This window comes from Heterodontus francisci, chromosome 7, assembly GCF_036365525.1.
Source record: "Heterodontus francisci isolate sHetFra1 chromosome 7, sHetFra1.hap1, whole genome shotgun sequence".
In the NCBI taxonomy this organism is placed as follows: domain Eukaryota; kingdom Metazoa; phylum Chordata; class Chondrichthyes; order Heterodontiformes; family Heterodontidae; genus Heterodontus; species Heterodontus francisci.
In genome coordinates, this window is record NC_090377.1 from 42,129,173 (window position 1) to 42,149,069 (window position 19,897).

Here is a 19,897-nt window from a genome sequence, read left to right on the forward strand (position 1 = left end):
ATTACCTGGACTTGGGTATGCAGTGCACAATTTCAAAATTTGCAGATAACACAAAACTTGGAAGTATGGCTAACTGAGGAGGTTAATGGTAAATTTCAAGAGGACATAGGTGGGCTGGTGGAATGGGAAGACAATTGGCAGATGAAATTTATTGCAGAGAAGTGTGAAATAATACATTTCTGGGGATGTATGTGAACAAATCATTGAAGGTGGCAGGGCAGGTTGAGAAAATGGTTAATATGGCATATGGAATCCTGGGCTTCATAAATAGAGGGAGAGAATACAAAAGCAAGGAGGTTATGGAGAACTGTCATAAAACAATGGTTCAGCCTCAACTGGCTTATTGTGTCCAATTCTGGGCACCGTACTTCAGGAAGGATGTGAAGGCATTAGAGAGAGTTCAGAAAAGACTTATGAGAATGGTTCCAGGGATGAGGGACTTCAGTTACATGGATAGATTGGCGAAGCTAGGGCTGTTCTCCTTGGAGAAGGTTAAGAGGAGATTTGATAGAGGTGTTTAAAATCATGAGGAGTCTGGACAGAGTAGATAGGTAGAAACTGTTCCCATTGACAGAAAGGTCGAGCATCAGAGAACAACGATTTAAGGTGAATAAAGGACCAAAGGTGACATAAGGAAAAGTTTTTTTTTATGCAGCGAGTGGTTAGGATCTGGAATGCACTGCCTGAGAGTATGCTGGAGGCAGATTCAATTGTGGCTTTCCAAAGGGAATTAGCTAATTACCTAAAGAGAAAATTTGCAGGGCTACAGGGGAAGTGTGGAGGAGTGGGGCTAGCTGAGTTGCTCTTGCAGAGAGCCAGCTAAAGGGCCGAATGCCCTCCTTCTGTGCTGTAACCATCCTATGATTCTACATTATTAGAAATTGTATTAGTCTAGTCCTTTTAATGTGAATTTTATCTATTGATTATATGAAGAATTTCTCAGATGCGTTAGGCAACTGAGGATAAATTGGACTGGGGGTAAAGTGAGTTTCATATATGGGGTAGATAAACGCATGGGCTTGTCTGGGCACTGTCTGAAGGCAGTTTCATTTAAGTGTACTATTGTGATATGTTTTGCTTTATTAATGCATGTGGAAGAATTTTGAGACTATTTCTTCATTTTACTACATGTTTGTATTTTAATGGATTATGGAGCAGATCATGAACGATCTGTGACCTAACTCCATGGGCAGGATTTTACATTGGGGGGACGGGAACTGGCCACCGACTTAAAATTCGGTAGCGAACCCGCTTCCGCCTAGCCCGGGGATCCATCCCTCATTTTACAGGTCCCCAGGCTTTAATTGTTCCGAGGCAGGACTTCCACCCACTTGAGGGAGGAAGTCCCGCCTCATTTGAGCTGCTGGCCAATCAGCGGGCTGGCAGCTCTTAGTCCCAGCAGCGCTACTGGGAGCGGTGGCCCCTGCTGGGACTGTAGCCCGGCCGACGGCAGATGAAGACATGGAGTCGGGAGGTCAGGTAAGTTTTGGTTGCATTGCCGAGGGTAATCGGTCGGGTCCCGGCGAGGCAAGGGTTGGCGTTTGGGGGGAAGTGGGGGACATGTTGGGTCCTGGGGGTGGTTGGGGAAGCATGGACAGTGCCCAATTTTCAGGGCCCACCCCTGGGGCACTGAGAGGCTGCCAGCTTTTAACTGGCGGCCTTTCCCAGCTCCAGGACGCCCGCTTGCCATGTGTAAAATCAGCGTAGAGGTGGGCGAAGGCCCTTAAATGGCCATTAATTGGCAACTTAAGGGCCTCGATTGGCCTGGTGTGGGTGGCCCAGTGTTCACCCCCCGCGCCCCCCAACCACCATCCAGCTCGTTGGGTGGTGTAAAATTCTGGCCCATATACCTGTCTTTGCTGCATGTCTCTTAATACCTTTGATTATCAAAAATCTATCAATCTCTGATTTAAAATTAACAATTTACCTACCGTCAGCTGCTGTTTGTGGAAGATGGTTCCAAGCTTTTACCATCCTTTGCATGTCGAAGTGTTTCCTAATTTTGCGCAACAACAGCAACTTGCATTTATATATATTTCTGTTTCATTTATATATCATTCCTGAATGGCCTGGCTCTAAATTTTTGGCTATATCCCCTAGTACTAGACTCCCCAGCCCAACAGGGGAATGAGTATTTCTCTATCCATCCTATCACTGCCCCTTAATATCTTAAACTTTGATCAAATAACCCCTTAAACTTCTAAATTCCACAGATTATAAACCTTGTTTATAATATCTACTCACAATTTAATCTTTGGAATCATTCTAATAAATCAATACTGCACTCGTTCCAAGGGTGATATATCCTTCCTAAGGTGTGGTGCCCAGAACTGAAGGCCTGTGGTCTAACCAGGGCTTTGAAGAACTGTAGCATGACTTCTAATCTCTTGTATTCTAGTCCTCTAGATGTAAAGGTCAGTATTCCATTAGTTTTTTAAATATTTTCTGTACCTGTCCATGATATTTTAATCCATGCTCATGAACCTCTAAGTTTATTTGGCCCTCCACTGTTTTTAGCCTTGCACCATTTCGAAAGTATTCTGATTCATCCTTTTTAGGTCCAAAGTTTACCTATAATTTGTCTACATTAAAATTCATTTGCCAGAGTTTTGACGTTTCACTTGATCTATTAATATCCCTTTGTTATTTTATGCTTCTTCTACTCTGCTTGCAGTGCTACCTATCCTTATGACATCAGCAAACGTGGATATGTGGATCTCTATCCCATCATCTAAGTTGCTAATAAATGCAGTAAATAGTTGCGGTCCCAACATGGATCCCTGTGGGACACCACCTGCCACATCCTGCCAATTAGACTATCTGAACATTATCCTTACTCTCCGTCTCCTGTCGCTGAGCCAATTTCTTAATCAGGTCAATAATTTTTCCTCAATTCCATGAGTTTCAGCTTCAGCTAACAGTCCCTTAAGAGGGTCTTTTTCAAATACCTTCTGGAACTTCATATAAATAACATCCATAGACATTCCCCTGTCCACTAAAGTCTGTTCTTCAAAAGTTCAATCAGATTCATCAGGCATTACTTAGCCTTAAAATCCATGATGGCTGTCTCTGATCCGCTGAAAAATTTCAAGGTGCTCAGTCGCCATTCGTTCAGTTGATTATAGACTCTTTAATTTCCTGACAACAAATATTGGGCTAACTGGTCTATAATTCCATCGTTTCCCTCTCTCGTCTTTCTTAGATAGCCTAGTGTCATGAGTAGTGGTTCACTCCTTACAGAACCACCTTCTGTTTAATTTCCCGCTTTGCTGTCTGTGTTCTGATTTTTAAAAGACCTCTCTCAGCCCCTATAGGGATCAAAAAATAGATTTCCAAGGTGTAAAGTGTGGCTAAATAATTAAAGTAATTGGGTGATGCAGTTATCTATTATCTTTTGTAACTTCAAAGTTGTTTGATTTTACATTTTTGTTGTTGTATGTGTCTACAGAGGTAGTCCTAAGCCACCTTGACACTAGCATTCAAATAGCAAATGGCAAAATGTGTTTTTCTAGTTTTCATCTGTTTTGCACGTGCCAGTCTAGAAAACAGTCGGCACATTTTATGGCTCTAGGCCTGCTCTCCATGAGAAGAGAAGGGAGCTGGAAATGCAGTGAGGAATGTCCCCAAGCACTTTTTAGGCTGTAGTTGCCCAGGATCTGCCAGAAAGCCATTCGGAAGAAACCTAAACCTAGTCTTATTCGAGTGGTGGTGGTCAGGGGCAAAGAGTTTAAATGTTTTATTTTGAGATAACACATCTGTTGTGGGGTTGTGCCTATTAATAGGTTATGATCTATTTTTATTCAGTGCCAGATTGAGTTACAGTCTTGGTCTTTAAAACTCATGATGTTTCAATGACAGAATAAGTATTAGAATGTATGTTTGTGCAATATTATATAATCAATAGTTGATTTAAGTATAGCTGAAGATCTTAAATATTCATTTTCGCCAGAAGGTTGCACAATTTTTATGATTCTGTTGTATGCAAATATTCAATCGGTTTTGCAATAAACTTTCTAATAAATGTTTACAGTAGTGTTAAAAGGTAGATACAGTGTTGCTCTTTTCATTTTAAGAATTAGATTTATTCTATTGATTGTACAACTCTGGCTCAGTAAAACAAATTCTGTTCAGGAAATACTACTTGTGTTTATATACTTTGTCACGAAAGGTCTTAAGAATATATCACAATAATTTCTTTTGAAGTACAGTGACAGTTATTATGCCAGACTGTTGGATGTGATTTGTTATAGTAGTAGAATATGAACTGTTGGTATCAAATTGCCATCCATGCAATAAGATTTATTGGTTACATATAAATTTCCAGTGGACAAAATGTGGTTTCCCTTTTAGGACTTTGCTAAAGACAGATATGGAATTCTTCCAATGATTCAATCACAGGAAAAACTGGGTGAGTTTAGTTATGAATGATATTTTCTTTCCTCCCTGCCCCCTGAAAAGTGATGGTCTGTTGATCTGTTGCAACAGCTGCTGCGCTTCTTTCAACATGGTCTGTTCTATGCCTTCTTTAAATTGCATTCGGTATTGGGCACAACCATATCATCCCATCACATGAAGCAAGATTGCACAAAGACAGTAATCGTACTTTTGTGCTTCGTGAAAATTTCCATCAATATTACTTGAGTTGCAGGAAATGTTTCTTTTCTGCCAATAAACACACAATGCTTCCAAAGTCTCTTGCTAATTGATTTTGTGTTTGCAAATGTTTCCATGATTTCCTTACCAGGGACACCAAATCAAAAATGGTATGCAAATTTTGCAAACAATTTAAAACAAAAACTAGAGTTTCCTATCTTAGAGGTCCTGAGGATCCTCGTACAATGAAAAATTTGGTTAGATATCTTCCAAAGAGGGTTTAAATTGCAGCGCTTTCTTCAAGCAAATGGATGCTATTGTACTAGCTTAAATGTGATGAAAAAGAACAGAATAATTGCACTGTGTAATGTGGTACTGAGGTGGACAGACCAAAAAATTTCCAGGATTGGTTCCTTATTTGTGCTGCACTGATGCTAGCTGGTCTCTGGGAAAAACACTGTAGCTGATTGGTGTATGCCTGGCCCAGGAAAGTGAAAATAAGAGAATACTGACTTACTGATTTGCTAATATAAAGGATAGCAGTTTGGCCTCCTTTTATGGGGATGGGGAGATCCAGCCTGAAGCCCTTGTACTGAAAATATATTGATCTTTAAGGCTGAGGTCAGTCACTTAACTAGATTGGTATTTTGATTGATCATTTGAATATCCTGATGTTTTGATTGTTGTAGTGACATTGTATTTTCTGAGCTTACTCTAAAACAGAGGTATCTTCTTTATGTATAGACCGTGTGTTGGTTCATGTGAAAACTCTGACAGAAGAAAAAGCTGACCAGGTGGTCTGGCTCCGTTCCAGAGTCCATACCAGCAGAGCCAAAGGTGAGAAAAATGCATTACAGTATTCACTTTATACTTGGTCAACAGGAAACAGCTTTTTGGAGGTAGAAGTTTCTCATGGTAAATGTTTCCACTTAATGTTCTTTCCTAAGAATAAGGCTTATTTAGGTGCCATACAATAGAAAATTAATAGAGTAAAATAGAAACTGTGTATCTGTTTTTGTTAGCAACAAAGGAAAGATGGTACTGTGTTAGCTGGTTAGGAAATATTTGAAATAAGAATGTTTAATTAAACAATTAGTCAATAATTAATCAAGCCCCAGTGCAGAGACTTGAGCATCTAATCTAGGTTGACATTTCAGTGCAGTACTGAAGGAGTGCTGCAATGTTGGAAGTGCTGTCTTTTGGATAAGACCTTAAACCAAGGTCTTTTGACTGCATTTGAAGAAGAGCAGTGGTGTGCTTCTGTTGTCTTGGAAAATATGAACTACCATCACTACATTAAAAAAAAGATTATCTGGACATTTAACCTCTTGCTATGCAAAAATTAGCTGTCGTGTTTCCCTGCATTACATCAAAGATTATGTGTTTTGTGGACCTTTCAGCTTTGAAAGGAGGTGCCTGGAGACTTCTTGAAGTATGCAAGATAGTAAATTATATAGGTGACCTCTTCAAATTAAACTGAGAGTGTAGAAAAAGAGTGTCCATGTTCAAATGAGCAAAATATTCATTTAGGCAGATGCTGGAAAGTTATCCCCACAACTTGTGTTTCTCACATGGACTGGATTTTAAGATGAAGCGGAGAAGACAAAAGTCTTTAAGAAATAGCTTGATCCGGTTTAGTTTTTTTTTAGTTTAGAGATACAGCACTGAAACAGGCCCTTCGGCCCACCGAGTCTGTGCCGACCATCAACCACCCATTTATACTAATCCTACACTAATCCCATATTCCTACCACATTCCCACCTGTCCCTATATATTTCCCTACCACCTACCTATACTAGGGGCAATTTATAACGGCCAATTAACCTATCAACCTGCAAGTCTTTGGCATGTGGGAGGAAACCGGAGCACCCGGAGGAAACCCACGCAGACACAGGGAGAACTTGCAAACTCCGCACAGGCAGTACCCAGAATTGAACCCAGGTCGCTGGAGCTGTGAGGCTGCGGTGCTAACCACTGCGCCACCCAGGTTGTGGGGGCTTAGGTTTTGTTGGTGGGTGGGAAGGAAGTTGGACATATGTAGGTTCCTTATGGATAGATGAGGTTGGATTGGCCAGATAGCCTTCTTCATTCCTATTAATCTTGTATGTTCCCATTCAAAGAATCAAAGCGCTACTGGTAGTAAATCCCATGCTTTATAAACAGTGATGTCTGTCAAGTCATTTTTACTATACACTCCCTGGATGTTGGCAATTAAGAACATAAGAAATAGGAGCAGGCGTAGACCCTCGAGCCTGCTCCGCTATTCAGTAAGATTGTGACTGAACTTCTATATGAACTCCGCTTTCCTGCCTATCTCCATATCCCTAGATTCTCTTCATGCCCAAAAATCTATTGATCTCAGTCTTGAATATACTCATTGAGCATTCACAGCCCCCTTGAGTAGAGAATTATGGACAGCGAATGTTTTAAGTTTATATTTAGTAAATGAAATCCTCATTTTTAGTAACATTTTTATAGGGCATGCTACGAAAATGGCTAATTAGTCCCTGGCAGTGGGTCTTTGTTTAAAACATCTTGGAAACCTAGAAGTCAAGAAACAACTTTTCAGGGAAAAACACGATATAAAATTGATGAACGTACAATAAAATGGTTATTTCGGGCTGTGAGTTTCCGTGGGTTAATATTTCCCTTTAATCTATGGATTGAAATGTTTTTCCACACATGAATTTCTGCACAGCTTTAAAGGAAAAGCGTATGAATAACTAAAAAAGTGACTAAGTTGTAAGAACCAAAACAGTGTATCAGGGGATCTGATGTATATAGCACTCAAAGAGCACTATTTTTATCTCTACAGGGAAGCAATGTTTTTTAGTCCTGCGTCAGCAGCAGTTTAACGTCCAAGGACTTGTGGCTGTAGGAGACCATGTGAGCAAGCAGATGGTCAAATTTTCTGCTAAGTAAGTTCAGAATTGCATCCTGTTGTCTGAAATACAATAATGAGAAAGTAAACGATTTACATTAGGTCTACTTTTCATGCCATAGTTCAGATAAGAATCATTGTTAACATCCAGTTATTAAATCATGTAGTGTTATTTAAGTTTGTAAGTTTTGAAACCTTGTCTGTTTTGGAAATCTATTCAAACTAAATCTAATCCGGTACATTTCAATAAGCAAAAAACATGTCGAAGGCTAGGTTTCAATAGTTGAGTAGGGAGAATAAATCAAATTTGAAACTTAAAAAAATATTTATTACTTACATTGCAGTTAAAAAAAAAATGAGAGCCAGGAGAAGTATGAAGGGTTTATGAAAAGGAACAAGATTGAAAAGGCCAGTTTGAGAATATGTGGAAAAAAATTAACCAAGAGCAGCGAAAACACCTTCTATCAACATATGCTTCGTAAGAAGGTAGTTAAGGCTGGAGCTGCTAAGTGGTAGAGGAAGTTTGTGATGCAGCGTGAGAATAGCAAAGAATATTGCTTTAGTTTTCATACCTGAGGTGACTATCAAAATTGGAGAAACACCAGAACTGTTATTCGAGATTAGTATTAAAGAAAAGAAGTCACTCAGACTTAATGTAAAGACATCATAGTGGTTTGCATGCAAGGATCCCCAGGGAAGATGGGAAAGAAATATTAGAGGCTCCATTTATCATTTTCAAAAATTCTGTGGGCCACTGAAGCAAGTAAGGAGAAACTGTATTTTTCCTCATTTCCCCTGTAGTTCTTTTGCCAATTATTTTAAGTCTGTGATCTCTGGTTACTGACTCACTTGTCAAAGGAAACAGTTTCTCCCTACTTGCTTTATCAAAACCCATCATAATTTTGAATACCTCTATTATGTCTCCTCTTAACCTTCTTTGCTCTAAGGAGAACAATCCCAATCTCTCAAATCCCTCCACATAAACTGAAGTCTGTCATCCATGGTATTATCCTGGCAAACCTCCTCTGTACTGTCTGCAAGGCTTTGATATCCTTCTTAAATTGTGGTGCCCAGAATAGTACACAGTATTCCAGCTGAGGGCTAACCAGTGATTTGTAAAAGATTATCATGACTTTCTTGTTTTTGTATTCAATGTCCCTGTATACAAACCAAGTATCCCAAACATTTTCTCAACTGCCTTGTCCTGCCACCTTCAGGGATTTGTGAATATGCACCCCCAGGTCTCCCTGCTAATGCCTCTTACATGTGCATCGCTTCACACTTAGCCGCATTAAATTGCATCTACCATGAGGAGAAATTTCTTCACACAGGAGGGTTGTTTATGATCTGGAACACACTACCTAAAAGGATGATGGAATTGGATTCAATAGGAACTTCCAAAAGGCAATTGTACATATTGTTATGAAAGTGATTCTGTTTTTTGTTATATTTTTTAAAGAAATTTATAGTTAAGCTGAATAAATATTGGAACAAGTTTTTTTTTAAAACGAGAGCCATCAAGAGAACTCTGAGTGAGCAAGATTGGCAACAGTGTTGCTGGTTGTCGCATGGCTCGGGTTAGGCTTGGAGCAGAAACCCTGGTAATGGGCAGATTGGACTAGCCCAGAAGTAGCAGAGCACCTGGAAAGGCAGAAAACTGTGTTGTGTGTGAAAGAGAGAGAAGGGGCTAAAGTAAAAAGGGAACTTTTAAAATTTAATGTTGAGACTTTAAATTTTAATCTGAGTGTTTATATTTTACTTTATTACTAGTTAAGACTTGTTTTATAATAAACTGATAATTTTTTTGTTCAGTAAAGAAACCTAGTTAGTGTGTTCTATTCTGGGGAAAATAGTGTATCTAATTGACTCTTTCAGTAAGTGGGAAAATTTAAAAGATATGTTGTGACCTGTGGAGAAGTGGGACTGAATTAACAGTGCACTCCTCCCGCCTCAGTCGTAACAATATATTTGAAGAAGATTAATCTGCAGGGTTATGGGGAAAAAAGATGAGTGTTGGACTAAATTGAACAACTCTTTCAAAGAGCTGGCACAGACATGACAGGCGGAATGGCTCCCTTCCGTGCTGCAAGGTTCTGTGATTCCTTAAGTTTATTTAAAAGGAAATTAGTTGCTTGAAAAAGGAGTGTGAAAAGGTTTTGGGAGAATGGGATTAGATTAGGTGGTTCATGGAGAAAAATACTGGTATCTACTTGATTAATCAAATCTGTTTCTGTGCAACATTTTCAGACTTTTTAATATAACATATCAAAAATAACTTTCAAACTGTTTTAAAGTAAAATTCTCAGTGCTTAATTACCTTTGTTAGTGGTTTTACATTTTTCCTAGAAGATTTTAGAGGATATCTTAAAAACCTACAGCTATTGTGCAATTGTACAGTTGTGGGTTTTAATTAGATATCCTGTCGGATGTTTTTGTAAGGATGATTATAGGTCACTGGTCATTAAAGGGCATTGTAAACCTATAGTTATGTGTGTGATTATTTTGTTGCTGTTCTGTTGCAGCTTTTTTAACAGATGGTTCTGTTTGTTTGTGTTAAACTGATAAGTCTGGTTTAACAGACTGAGACAGGAAATTCATTTCCACCTGTTTCAGTTCATAGAGTTCCCTGCTAGCCTATGCAGTATTTTTATTGTATGGGTGTCTGATTACAGCTTCAACTGGAGGGTGCCAGTAGACAAATATGCAATTTGTGTTTTGTGTGCATATAATATATGAATTAGTTGTTCATGCAAGAAGCATACCATTCAAGAGAAAAAAATGAAAACATCTGAAATTATATTTTCACAATTATACCTCTTAGCAAATTTTAAGTTCCTTCCCTGATATGTATATATTTTATTGGATCTCCCATGGTGTTGATCCTGGTTATTCGGAGGCTAGTTATATTTTTTACAGGTAGAATGCACACCTCCAGTGTCTCAGGTTTCAACCTAAATACCATGAAGCAAACCTTTTAGTTGATTTGTAGGGGAAACAATATTATTTGTTATCCCTTGTAATTGGTTACATAGCCAACATTATTTATGTAATTTATAAACCTTACTGTAAACAATTTTTGAAGTTGGCTCTCTGAAAAAGCTGTTTGCTTGGTCCCATAACCTTTAAAATTTTTCTTTTTTAAACATTTATTTATCCACTTCCCTTTTAAAAGTAATTGTGGATTCTGCTTTCACCACTGCTGCTGCCAGGGTATATGTTATTTTGGTGATCTTCTAATTTGTCTTCTAATGATTCACTCATCAACGAGTGGAAATAGTATTAATTTGCCTTATAAAACCTCTTGTTTTGAACATGTATATCAGGTCTCTTAGTTTTATTTTATTTATCAAAAGGAAGGTCTGCTCTGGTAGTATTTTGGGGGCGTAAGGGAATGAATGCTGTGAACCTTCTAAATTTATTGCCCTATTCCATGACACTCTACTGAAGCTTTAGGAGAGTGTTTTCCCAGCACTGAGCTTCAGTTACGCAGTTTCATACATTATACCAGTACTTCAAAAGTACTTTATTTGACTGTAAAGCGCTTTAGAATGTCGTGGGATTTTGAAAGATGTTATATAAGTGCAATTTATTTCTTCATTTAAAGCATTTAGTGTGCTTATGCGATAGTTAGTCCTGGTATGCACACTGCTTGCTTCAAACAAGGAGCAAACAGTTCCCAGGTTCTATGCTGGGGAATGCTGTTTGTGTGACCTCCTACATCCACTCCCCAGTGAGAAAAGCAGCATCATGTTTTCCATTTTTCAGAGAACTTGCTGTGCTTTTACAGTCTTAGTAAACTAGCAGGAAGTGCTTCAAGATATATATGACTAGGAACCTGACTGTTGTGCCTTTCTTGGGATGGGTTGGTAGTGAGAGATGGGAAGAGTTAGAAACTTGAGTGGCACTTGGTAGATTTAATGAGGGATATGGAGAACAACACCTTCTACATTGGAGACAGAGCTAGGAGACTCAGTTGAAAGTAACTATAATAAATGAGTTTTAAACATGATGAATAGGAATACTTACAGGAAGTGCACACGATACACAAGGCTTTTAATATATTAAAGTATAGATGGATATGGTTCACCTCGAATATTTTACCTTTGTTTTTCCCGATGTTTATAGCAAAGATGTTACAAAAGACTAGTGTTACTCAGCCATCAGATTATTTTCTAACCCCCTCTCTTCCATTAAACTCACTTTTATTTGGACCTCCAGACTGCCCATGCTCAGGAACTCCTCATTCAGAAGCTTATGTCTGACCATATCAGATGTCTCCACAATACACTTTGTTAGTTTAGGGATGGAGCAATTTAAAGTTTTAGCAAAAGTTGGCTTCATGCCTAGATTCATTTCCTTTATAATCCTTTATTCTGCTAAAACATATTGTGTGATTATGAAACTGTTAGTTGATGAATCATTTTATTTTTCAAAAACAAAATTAGACACGTACAAAATTCGCATTTGATCTATACTTGTACTTGAGTAATTGAAAGCTATACATTCTTTAAAGATGAGCATGAATGGGGGCTGCTGCCTTCAACCTTTTCTGTGAGGCTAACTGAAATAGGATCAATTACATGCTACTAAAAACAGTTGTCTTACAGCCACCATGAGAATTCTTGCATCACTGCCACTATTAAATCAATGGAACATAAGACCTTAATTTCATTGCTACCTATCAATTGTACACCAAAGTGAACAAATTTCATTTATAAATCAGTGCCCCAAGCGTGAATGACATCTGCTGTTGCAATCTTCTTGTGTGCTCTGTCTCTCTGTCTTACACTCTCGTTTTCTTCCCCCACCACCCCTTCCCTGCCCCCAGTCCTGGACTAACACTACACACGTATACCCTGTTCGACACCAGGCCACCACCCTAGGCCCACAGACTGAACAGTGCCTTGAAGAACCATTCTATTTTGTGAATGCTGCAGGAACTTTTATTTATATATTTAGATGTGGAAAAAGTGTAAATATTTTCTAATTACGAAAGCTTGACCTATTTTTATGAATCATTTTAAAATTTTAAAATCTTGAAGGAAAGTAGGACTTTAAGAATGCATTAAAAAAAACTCAAGTTAATATACTGTGGCCATAGTTAGAATGGAAAAGGAGAGAGAAAATAAAATTACAGTAATGAAGAAAAATCAAATTTAAAAATTCATGGCCGGGATTTCACTTTGGGCAGACAAGAGCTGACCACTGACTGAAAAGTCGGTGGTGAATCCGCTTCCCCCTCGCCTGGGAATCCAAACCGCATTTTACGGGTCCCCAAGCTTTAATTGTTCTGAGGCGGGAGTTCTACCCGCTTGAGGGAGGAAGTCCCACCTCGTTGAGCTGTTGGCCAATCAGTCGGCCAGCAGCTCTTAGTCCCAGCAGCGCCACTGGAAGCGGTGGCCACTGCTGGGACTGCAGCCCAGCCAATTGCAGAGGAAACATGGAACCGGGAGGCCAGGTAAGTTTTAGTTGCCTCGTCGGGGGTAATCGGTCGGGCCCCGGCCAGGCAAGGGTGGTCATTTGGGGGTAAGGGGGGCATGTTGGGTCTTGGGGGTGGTAGGGGTAGCGGGGTCGGCCCTGCAGGATTAGCAGGCCAATTAAGGGCCTTGATTGGCCTGGGGTGGGCTGGCTGTTTCTCGCCCTCCCCAACCTACGTAAAGGGGGGGCGGAGGCGGGAGTGGGTCGGGAAAGCCTCCCGCTCCATTTTACGCCACCACCCCCCCCCCCCCCCACCACCACCATTCGGCTCGTTGGGGTGGCAAAAAATTCCAGTCCATATGTTTTATTTTCTAGACATTTGGGCAAGATTTCTGAATATTTTATTTATTAAGGAATGCTGGGATTTCAGACACAATGCACTAAGTATTTGTGAGCCATTTGAAATAATATAGAAATCAAACATCTGTCAAATAATAGTGCCCTGTTTTAGCTTTGATTTAACTTTACTTGGAGACTGTTGCAACGCAAACATGTTTCATGTGATAATTGAATCTGTTACATTTTGGGTTCCCTCCCAACAATTTTAACTCATATTCACAACAAAAAGGCAGTTTCTATAAGTGCACCAACATCCCTATGACCAGAAATTTGCTCCTTTATGCATGTTATGAATGTGATAGCATGCTATAGAACTAGCAATTTCTCTTTTACCACAATATTATGTATAGAATTCATTTAAGTAGCCCACCATGTTCTCCTGTCCACTCTAAAGACCAGCAAACCTGTCAGACCACCATATTCAGGTTAAACTAATGGTAAGATTTATTTATAAGTCAGGATAAATATACAGGAACAGAAAAGCATAGCAAGCAATACTTGAACTGTTCCAAAATCAATTTTAAAAAATTGTAGGTTTTTTAAAAATTCAACTCGGGTGAAACTATATATAGACAAGTAGCCCCATGAAGGTTCCCTCCCGATCTTGGCTTTCTTCGCAGTGCAAAGTACGGAACTAAAACCTTTGTGGGAAAACTCCCAGGTCTCTACAGTTTTGTCAAACTTGCAATGGCATGTTTCAAAATACAAAGACAAACTGGTTATTTCTCAATAGTCGGGTGATGAGACAGGATTAATAAATGACCTTATAGTAAAGGATCGTCTGGACAAGAGTGATCATAACATGATAGAATTTCACATTCAGTTTGAGGGTGAGAAATTTGGGTCTGAAACTAGTGTTTTTAATTTAACGAAAGGAAATTACAAGAGTTTGAAGACAGAGTTGGCTAAAGTGGACTGGGAAAATAAGTTAAACGGTAAGACAGTAGAGAAGCAGTGGCAGACATTCAAGATGATATTTCATAATTCTCAACAGATAAATACCATTGAGAAAGAAAGGCTCCATGAAAAGTATGCAGCAAAGGTGACTAGTTAAGGATGGCATCAAATTAAAAGAAAATGCATACAATGCTGCAAAGATTAGTGGTAGGCCAGAAGATTAGGAAAATTTTTAGAAACCAACAGGGGGTGACTTTAAAAAAAAGTTTGTCCTTTTTGAATTTTATGGGCCTGAAGGTTTGGAAAGGGCTGTCCTTGGCACTGTTGCCTCATTGATGGATACATCCCAAATCAGAATGCCAATAACTAACATTGGCACTTTGCTCCATGAGGTTTAGTGGTATGTACCTAAATGGCCCAGATTGATAGAAAGCTTGGACATTCCTGTTCCAATATATCTTTGGTATTACCTACCTACCTTTTAGAAACAAGTCACTTAATTTGTAACCTTTTAAATTTGTCTTGGCCATTCGAAGGATGCATTCATTTACCTGTTTCACTGCACTGTGACACTGAAGTTGATGTGCACATTTAGAGTACATCCAGTAGTTACAGAGTGGATCACAATGGAAATAAAGCCCCAAAGAGTGCAGATCCTGAACTTCAGTTGGTAGATGCAGTGCGAATGCAATCTTTGCAGTTTAGATTCCGAGTCGAGCAAGGGCACAACTGGAGCTTTGTCAGCAAGGCAAAAAAATGTTAAAATATAAGGAAAAAAACTTGAATTGGTTGTCAGTGCTGGGATTAATACAAAAAACTTTCAATTCTTTGGAAACATAACCAGCTCTTGTGTATTCATGCACAATGACGTTAGCACTTGTAGGTAATAGGCTCAAAAACTTCATAGCCACAGGAAGTGAGATCTTGTTTTGTAGGAGCCACTACCAATTGGCTCTCTAAAGTCAAAGCAAACTCTGGGGCGATTAATTCGGTTTGCTTTCTGCAGTGAATGCACTATAAATTACAAATAATTGTACACCATGTCGTTTGATTTCTGATCAAACTTAGTCTGACAAAGTAAGATTTGCAACATTATATGCAATGGAATTATTGAGCTGGACCATAAATACTGTTTTTTCCTTTTATATAGCATCAACAAAGAGAGCATAGTGGACGTGGAAGGCATTGTAAGGAAAGTGGAGCAAAAAATAGAGAGCTGTTCCCAACAAGATGTTGAGCTACACATTGAAAAAGCAAGTTTATCCTTCTAAGTTGTAAAATATGCACTGTGAATAGAATAAAACAGAGTAGTTTGGTGTGGATACAACCTAAAAGAGTATAAAATACATTTATGATGAATCCCATTTCAAATTACAGTCATATCCTTGAGCATCCTTGGACAAAAGAGGTGAGGTGAGAGTGACTGCCCTTGACATAAAGGCAGCATCAAGGCACCCTAGCAAAACTGGAGTCAATGGGAATCAGGAAGAAAACACTCCGCTGGTTGGAGTCATACCTAGCGCAAAGGAAGATGGTTGTGGGGGTTGTTGGAGGTCAAACATCTCAGCTCCAAGACATCACTGCAGGAGTTCTTCAGGGTAGTGTCCATCTTCTGCTGCTTCAACAATGACCTTCATTCAGTCATAAGGTCAGAAGTGGGAATGTTCGCTGATGATTGCACAATGTTCAGCACCATTCACGACTCCTCAGGTACTGAAGCAATCCATGTAGAAATGCAGCAGGACCTGGACAAAATCCAGGCTTGGGCTGCTAAGTGGCAAGTAACATTTGCACCACACAAGTGCCAGGCAATGACTATGTCAAACAAGAGAGAATCTAACCATCTTCCCTTGGCATTCAATGGCATTACGATCGCTGAATCCCCCACTATCAACATCCTGGGGGTTACCATTGGCCAGAAACTGAGCTGGATACCATGGCTACAAGAGCAGGTCAGAGGCTAGGAATTTTGCAGCGAGTAACTCACCTCCAGACTCCCCAAAGCCTGTCCACTACAAGGCACAAGTCAGGAGTGTGTTGGAATGCTCTCCACTTGCCTGGATGGGTGCAGCTTCAACAACACTCAAGAAACGCGACACCATCCAGGACAAAGCAGCCCGCTTGATTGGCATCCCATCCACAAACATTCACTCCCTCTGCCACCGAAGCACAGTGGCAGCAGTGCATACCATCTACAAAATGCACTGCAGCAATGCACCAAGGCTCCTTTAGACAACACCTTCCAAACCCACATCCTCTACCATGTAGAGGAACGAGGGCAGCAGTTGCATGGGAACACCACCACCTGCAAGTTCCCTTCCACGTCACATCCATCTTGACTTGGAACCATATCACCATTCCTTCACTGTCGCTGGGTCAAAATCCTGGAACTCCCTTCCTAACAGCACTGTGGGTGAACCTACCCCACATGGACAGCAGCGGTTCAAGAAGGTGGCTCACCACCACCTCAAGGGCAATTAGGGATGGGCAATAAATTCTGGCTTAGCCAGCGATGCCCACATCCCATGAATGAATTTTTTAAAAAAGGCTCATTTTGCACGCTGGTAACCTAAAATCTTAAATTACTGCACTACTTTTCTGTACCAGTTGTACTTTATACATATAAGATTTTAACACAAGACCTTAACGGTGTCTTTTAATTAGCAAGCTGTATATCAAGCCAACTAAAGCCTGGCTCGGGTATAAAATTAAAACCTGACCCAGGACTGAGTCCTTTTAATTTTTTTAAGTGCCTGACCCGAAAGTAACAAACATTTTTGAAACAGAAAAAGATCACAGACTAAAACAAAAACAATACGAAATAAAACAGTACAGTCCAGCCCGACCCAACCCGAGCCCGAATGCTGGACGCCGAATACAGACCCGACCCGAACATGACACATGTAATCGGATTTGGTCGGGTTCAGGTTGGGTAGCCAGGCTTTAGAGCCAACCATCCCAGTTGGTTTTCTGTGCTGCTTTAAAAAAACAGAACTGCTTATCATTAAGCCATTTGATTTCAGCAATAGGCTACAGGCCAAGTGCTGGAAAATGGGATTAGAATAGATAGGCTTGATGGCTGAAGCAGACACCGTGGGCCGAAGGGCCTGTTTCTGTGCTGTATAACGACTATAATATGCAATTAGAGGCAAATATGCCTTCTTACTATGCAAATTCAGTTTCAGTTACATCTGAGGAAATGTTTTTAGATTTAAACAGTGTCCCTACTGTTATTTCTGTACTTACTGTTGTTTTGTTGTTACTATCTTACTATTTATGCCATTATTTGTTTTCAGATCTATGTTATCAGTGCAGCTGAACCACGCCTGCCTTTGCAGCTAGAGGATGCAATACGTCCTGAAGCAGGTGATGAGGTAAATAATATAATCCAAATCTTGTTAAGCATTTCAGTGCTGTATTTTACTTAGGATCAGCACACACTGAATTTCATGCAATTCTCCACACTTCATTTTCTTTTTCCTTTGCCTTATTTGAATATTGCTTGGTTAAAACTTAACAAATGTATTAGTTGATTGCTACTTGACAGTTTAAAAAAATATTTGAACTCAATTAACTTCTACACCGGCCTGATTTGATAAATGGAATGGAATGCCTATACAAATGAACCTCTGGTAATTAGATGTAAAAGTATCACTGATGTCGAAATTACAACAGGCTCTATTGGCATTGACCTCTCTTGACAGACATGATGTGTATTACTATTTGCTGACCTACATTTTAAATGTATTTTTATTTAATTTGGTTTATATCTATGGTCAGTCGATCATTCATTTATGACCTGGTTGGCCATTGATGTCATAAAAGCTTGCCAGCATGCTCCTCTCCGGTGCCAGCTATGGTGGCTGTTTTCCCTACTCTCATTCATTCATCCATTCAGTTCTTCCTGTAAATAGTTCCACCATCTATGATTTGACTTCCACATGGCCTTTTTCTAACTGGAACTGATTCTATCATCCCATTGGGGAAACTTTAAATTTGCTATTGTATTGGCCTAACACCATATCATATTGCATTTGTAACTTTGTCAGTTGTTCATATCCTGAGATGTATTCTTTTGTGCAGCAGACTGACCATTGGTAAATTCATTACAGGTGCTAAATTAGCTAATAAGAGATGCAGTGAAATTCAACAATATTATGTCCTGCTATCTGGAGCATTATTATTTTGGATGCAATGCTGAATGGACAGAAATAATTTGTTATTAATTGAAGAAATGTTTCAATGCAATCCTACTTACAAACCAAACTGCTTGCATGTAGGTGGTCCCTTTCTCTTGTAAACTATTTACAGACATACTCTAAATTTTTCTTATACTTCACTTTATAATATATAATTCTATTATTTTGAATTGATTCTGAATATGGAACTCCTGATGCAATCGGTACCCTAATAGGAACAAATGGCTACATTTCTAATAATAACCAATCTAATAATTTGGTACCATCCCCAGTGTAGACAGCGTACTGTCCAAGTAAAATTTTATCCTGTTCTAAAGGATCTGACACTGGAAGCATTCTATCCTCTTCTTCCCGTTTGCAGGAAATACATGTCAGATCTGGTTATAGGTCCTGAGATAGGATTATGAGGTCAGCCGCTGAACAAGCAGATTAGCAGAACTGCAATTATTTTGTCACCTAGTGTAGAGCAAACACAAGGGGTAATGAATTAGGGGTTTAATTCATAGAATGGTTATAGCACAGAAGGAAGCCATTCAGCCCATCGGGTCCTTGCCGGCTCTGTACAAGAGCAACTCGCCTAGTTCCACTCTCTGGCCTTTTCCCTGTAGCCCTGCAAATTTTCACTCTTCAGATAATTATCCAGTTCTCTTTTGCAGGCCTTGATTGAATTTGCCTCCACCACACTCTTGGCCAGTGTATTCCAGATCCTAACCACTCGCTGTTTAAAAAAGTTTTTCCTCATGCTGCCGTTGCTTCTTTTGCCAATCATCTTAACTCGGTGTCCTCTGGTTCTGAATCCTTCCACCAATGGAAACAGTTTCTCCCTATCTACTCTGTCCAGATCCCTCATGATGTTGAACACCTCTATCAAATCTCCTCTTAATCTTCTTTATTCCATGGAGAACAGCCCCAGTTTCTCCAACCTATCCATGTAACTGATATTCCTCATCCCTGGAACCATTCTTGTAGATCTTTTCTGCACCCTCTCTAATGCCTTAACATTCCTTCCTGTAGTGTGCTGCTGAGAATTGGACACAATACTCCAGTTGAGGCTGAATCAGTGTTTTAGACAGGGTTTTCATAACTTCCGTGTCCTTGTGCTCTTCTTCCTGTTTATAAAGCCCAGGATCCCAAATGCTTTATTTTCTGCTTTCTCAACCTGCCCTGCAACCTTCAATGATTTGTGCACATATACCCCTGGCCTATCTGCTCCTGCACCCCTTAAGAATTGTACCCTTTCATTTATCTTGCTTTCGCTCATTCTTCCTACTAACATGAATCACTTTACACTTTTCTGCATTAAATTTCACCTGCCCCTTGTCCACTCATTCCACCTACCTGTCTCTGTCTTCTTGAAGTTTATCACTATCCTCCTCATAGTTCACAGTACTTCCAAGTTTTGTGTCATCCTCAAATTTTGAAATTGTGCCCTGTACTCCCAAGTGTACATTACAAGATTAAATATCTTGTAATAAAAAGGATGTTGGCAGACCCTACACAATTTTTTGCA

At 39.6% G+C, this 19,897-nt stretch overlaps 1 protein-coding gene across 1 annotated transcript in view; it reads left to right on the forward strand.

Moving 5' to 3' along the window:
• The window catches only part of dars1 (aspartyl-tRNA synthetase 1), a 74,358-nt gene that overhangs the window by 25,278 nt on the left and 29,183 nt on the right, over positions 1–19,897 (forward strand). The window contains exons 4-8 of the mRNA XM_068035039.1: positions 4,351–4,408; positions 5,338–5,430; positions 7,409–7,511; positions 15,339–15,441; positions 17,485–17,562. Of these exons, the coding sequence (XP_067891140.1) occupies positions 4,351–4,408; positions 5,338–5,430; positions 7,409–7,511; positions 15,339–15,441; positions 17,485–17,562 (435 nt within the window). The remainder of the gene's footprint in view (positions 1–4,350; positions 4,409–5,337; positions 5,431–7,408; positions 7,512–15,338; positions 15,442–17,484; positions 17,563–19,897) is intronic.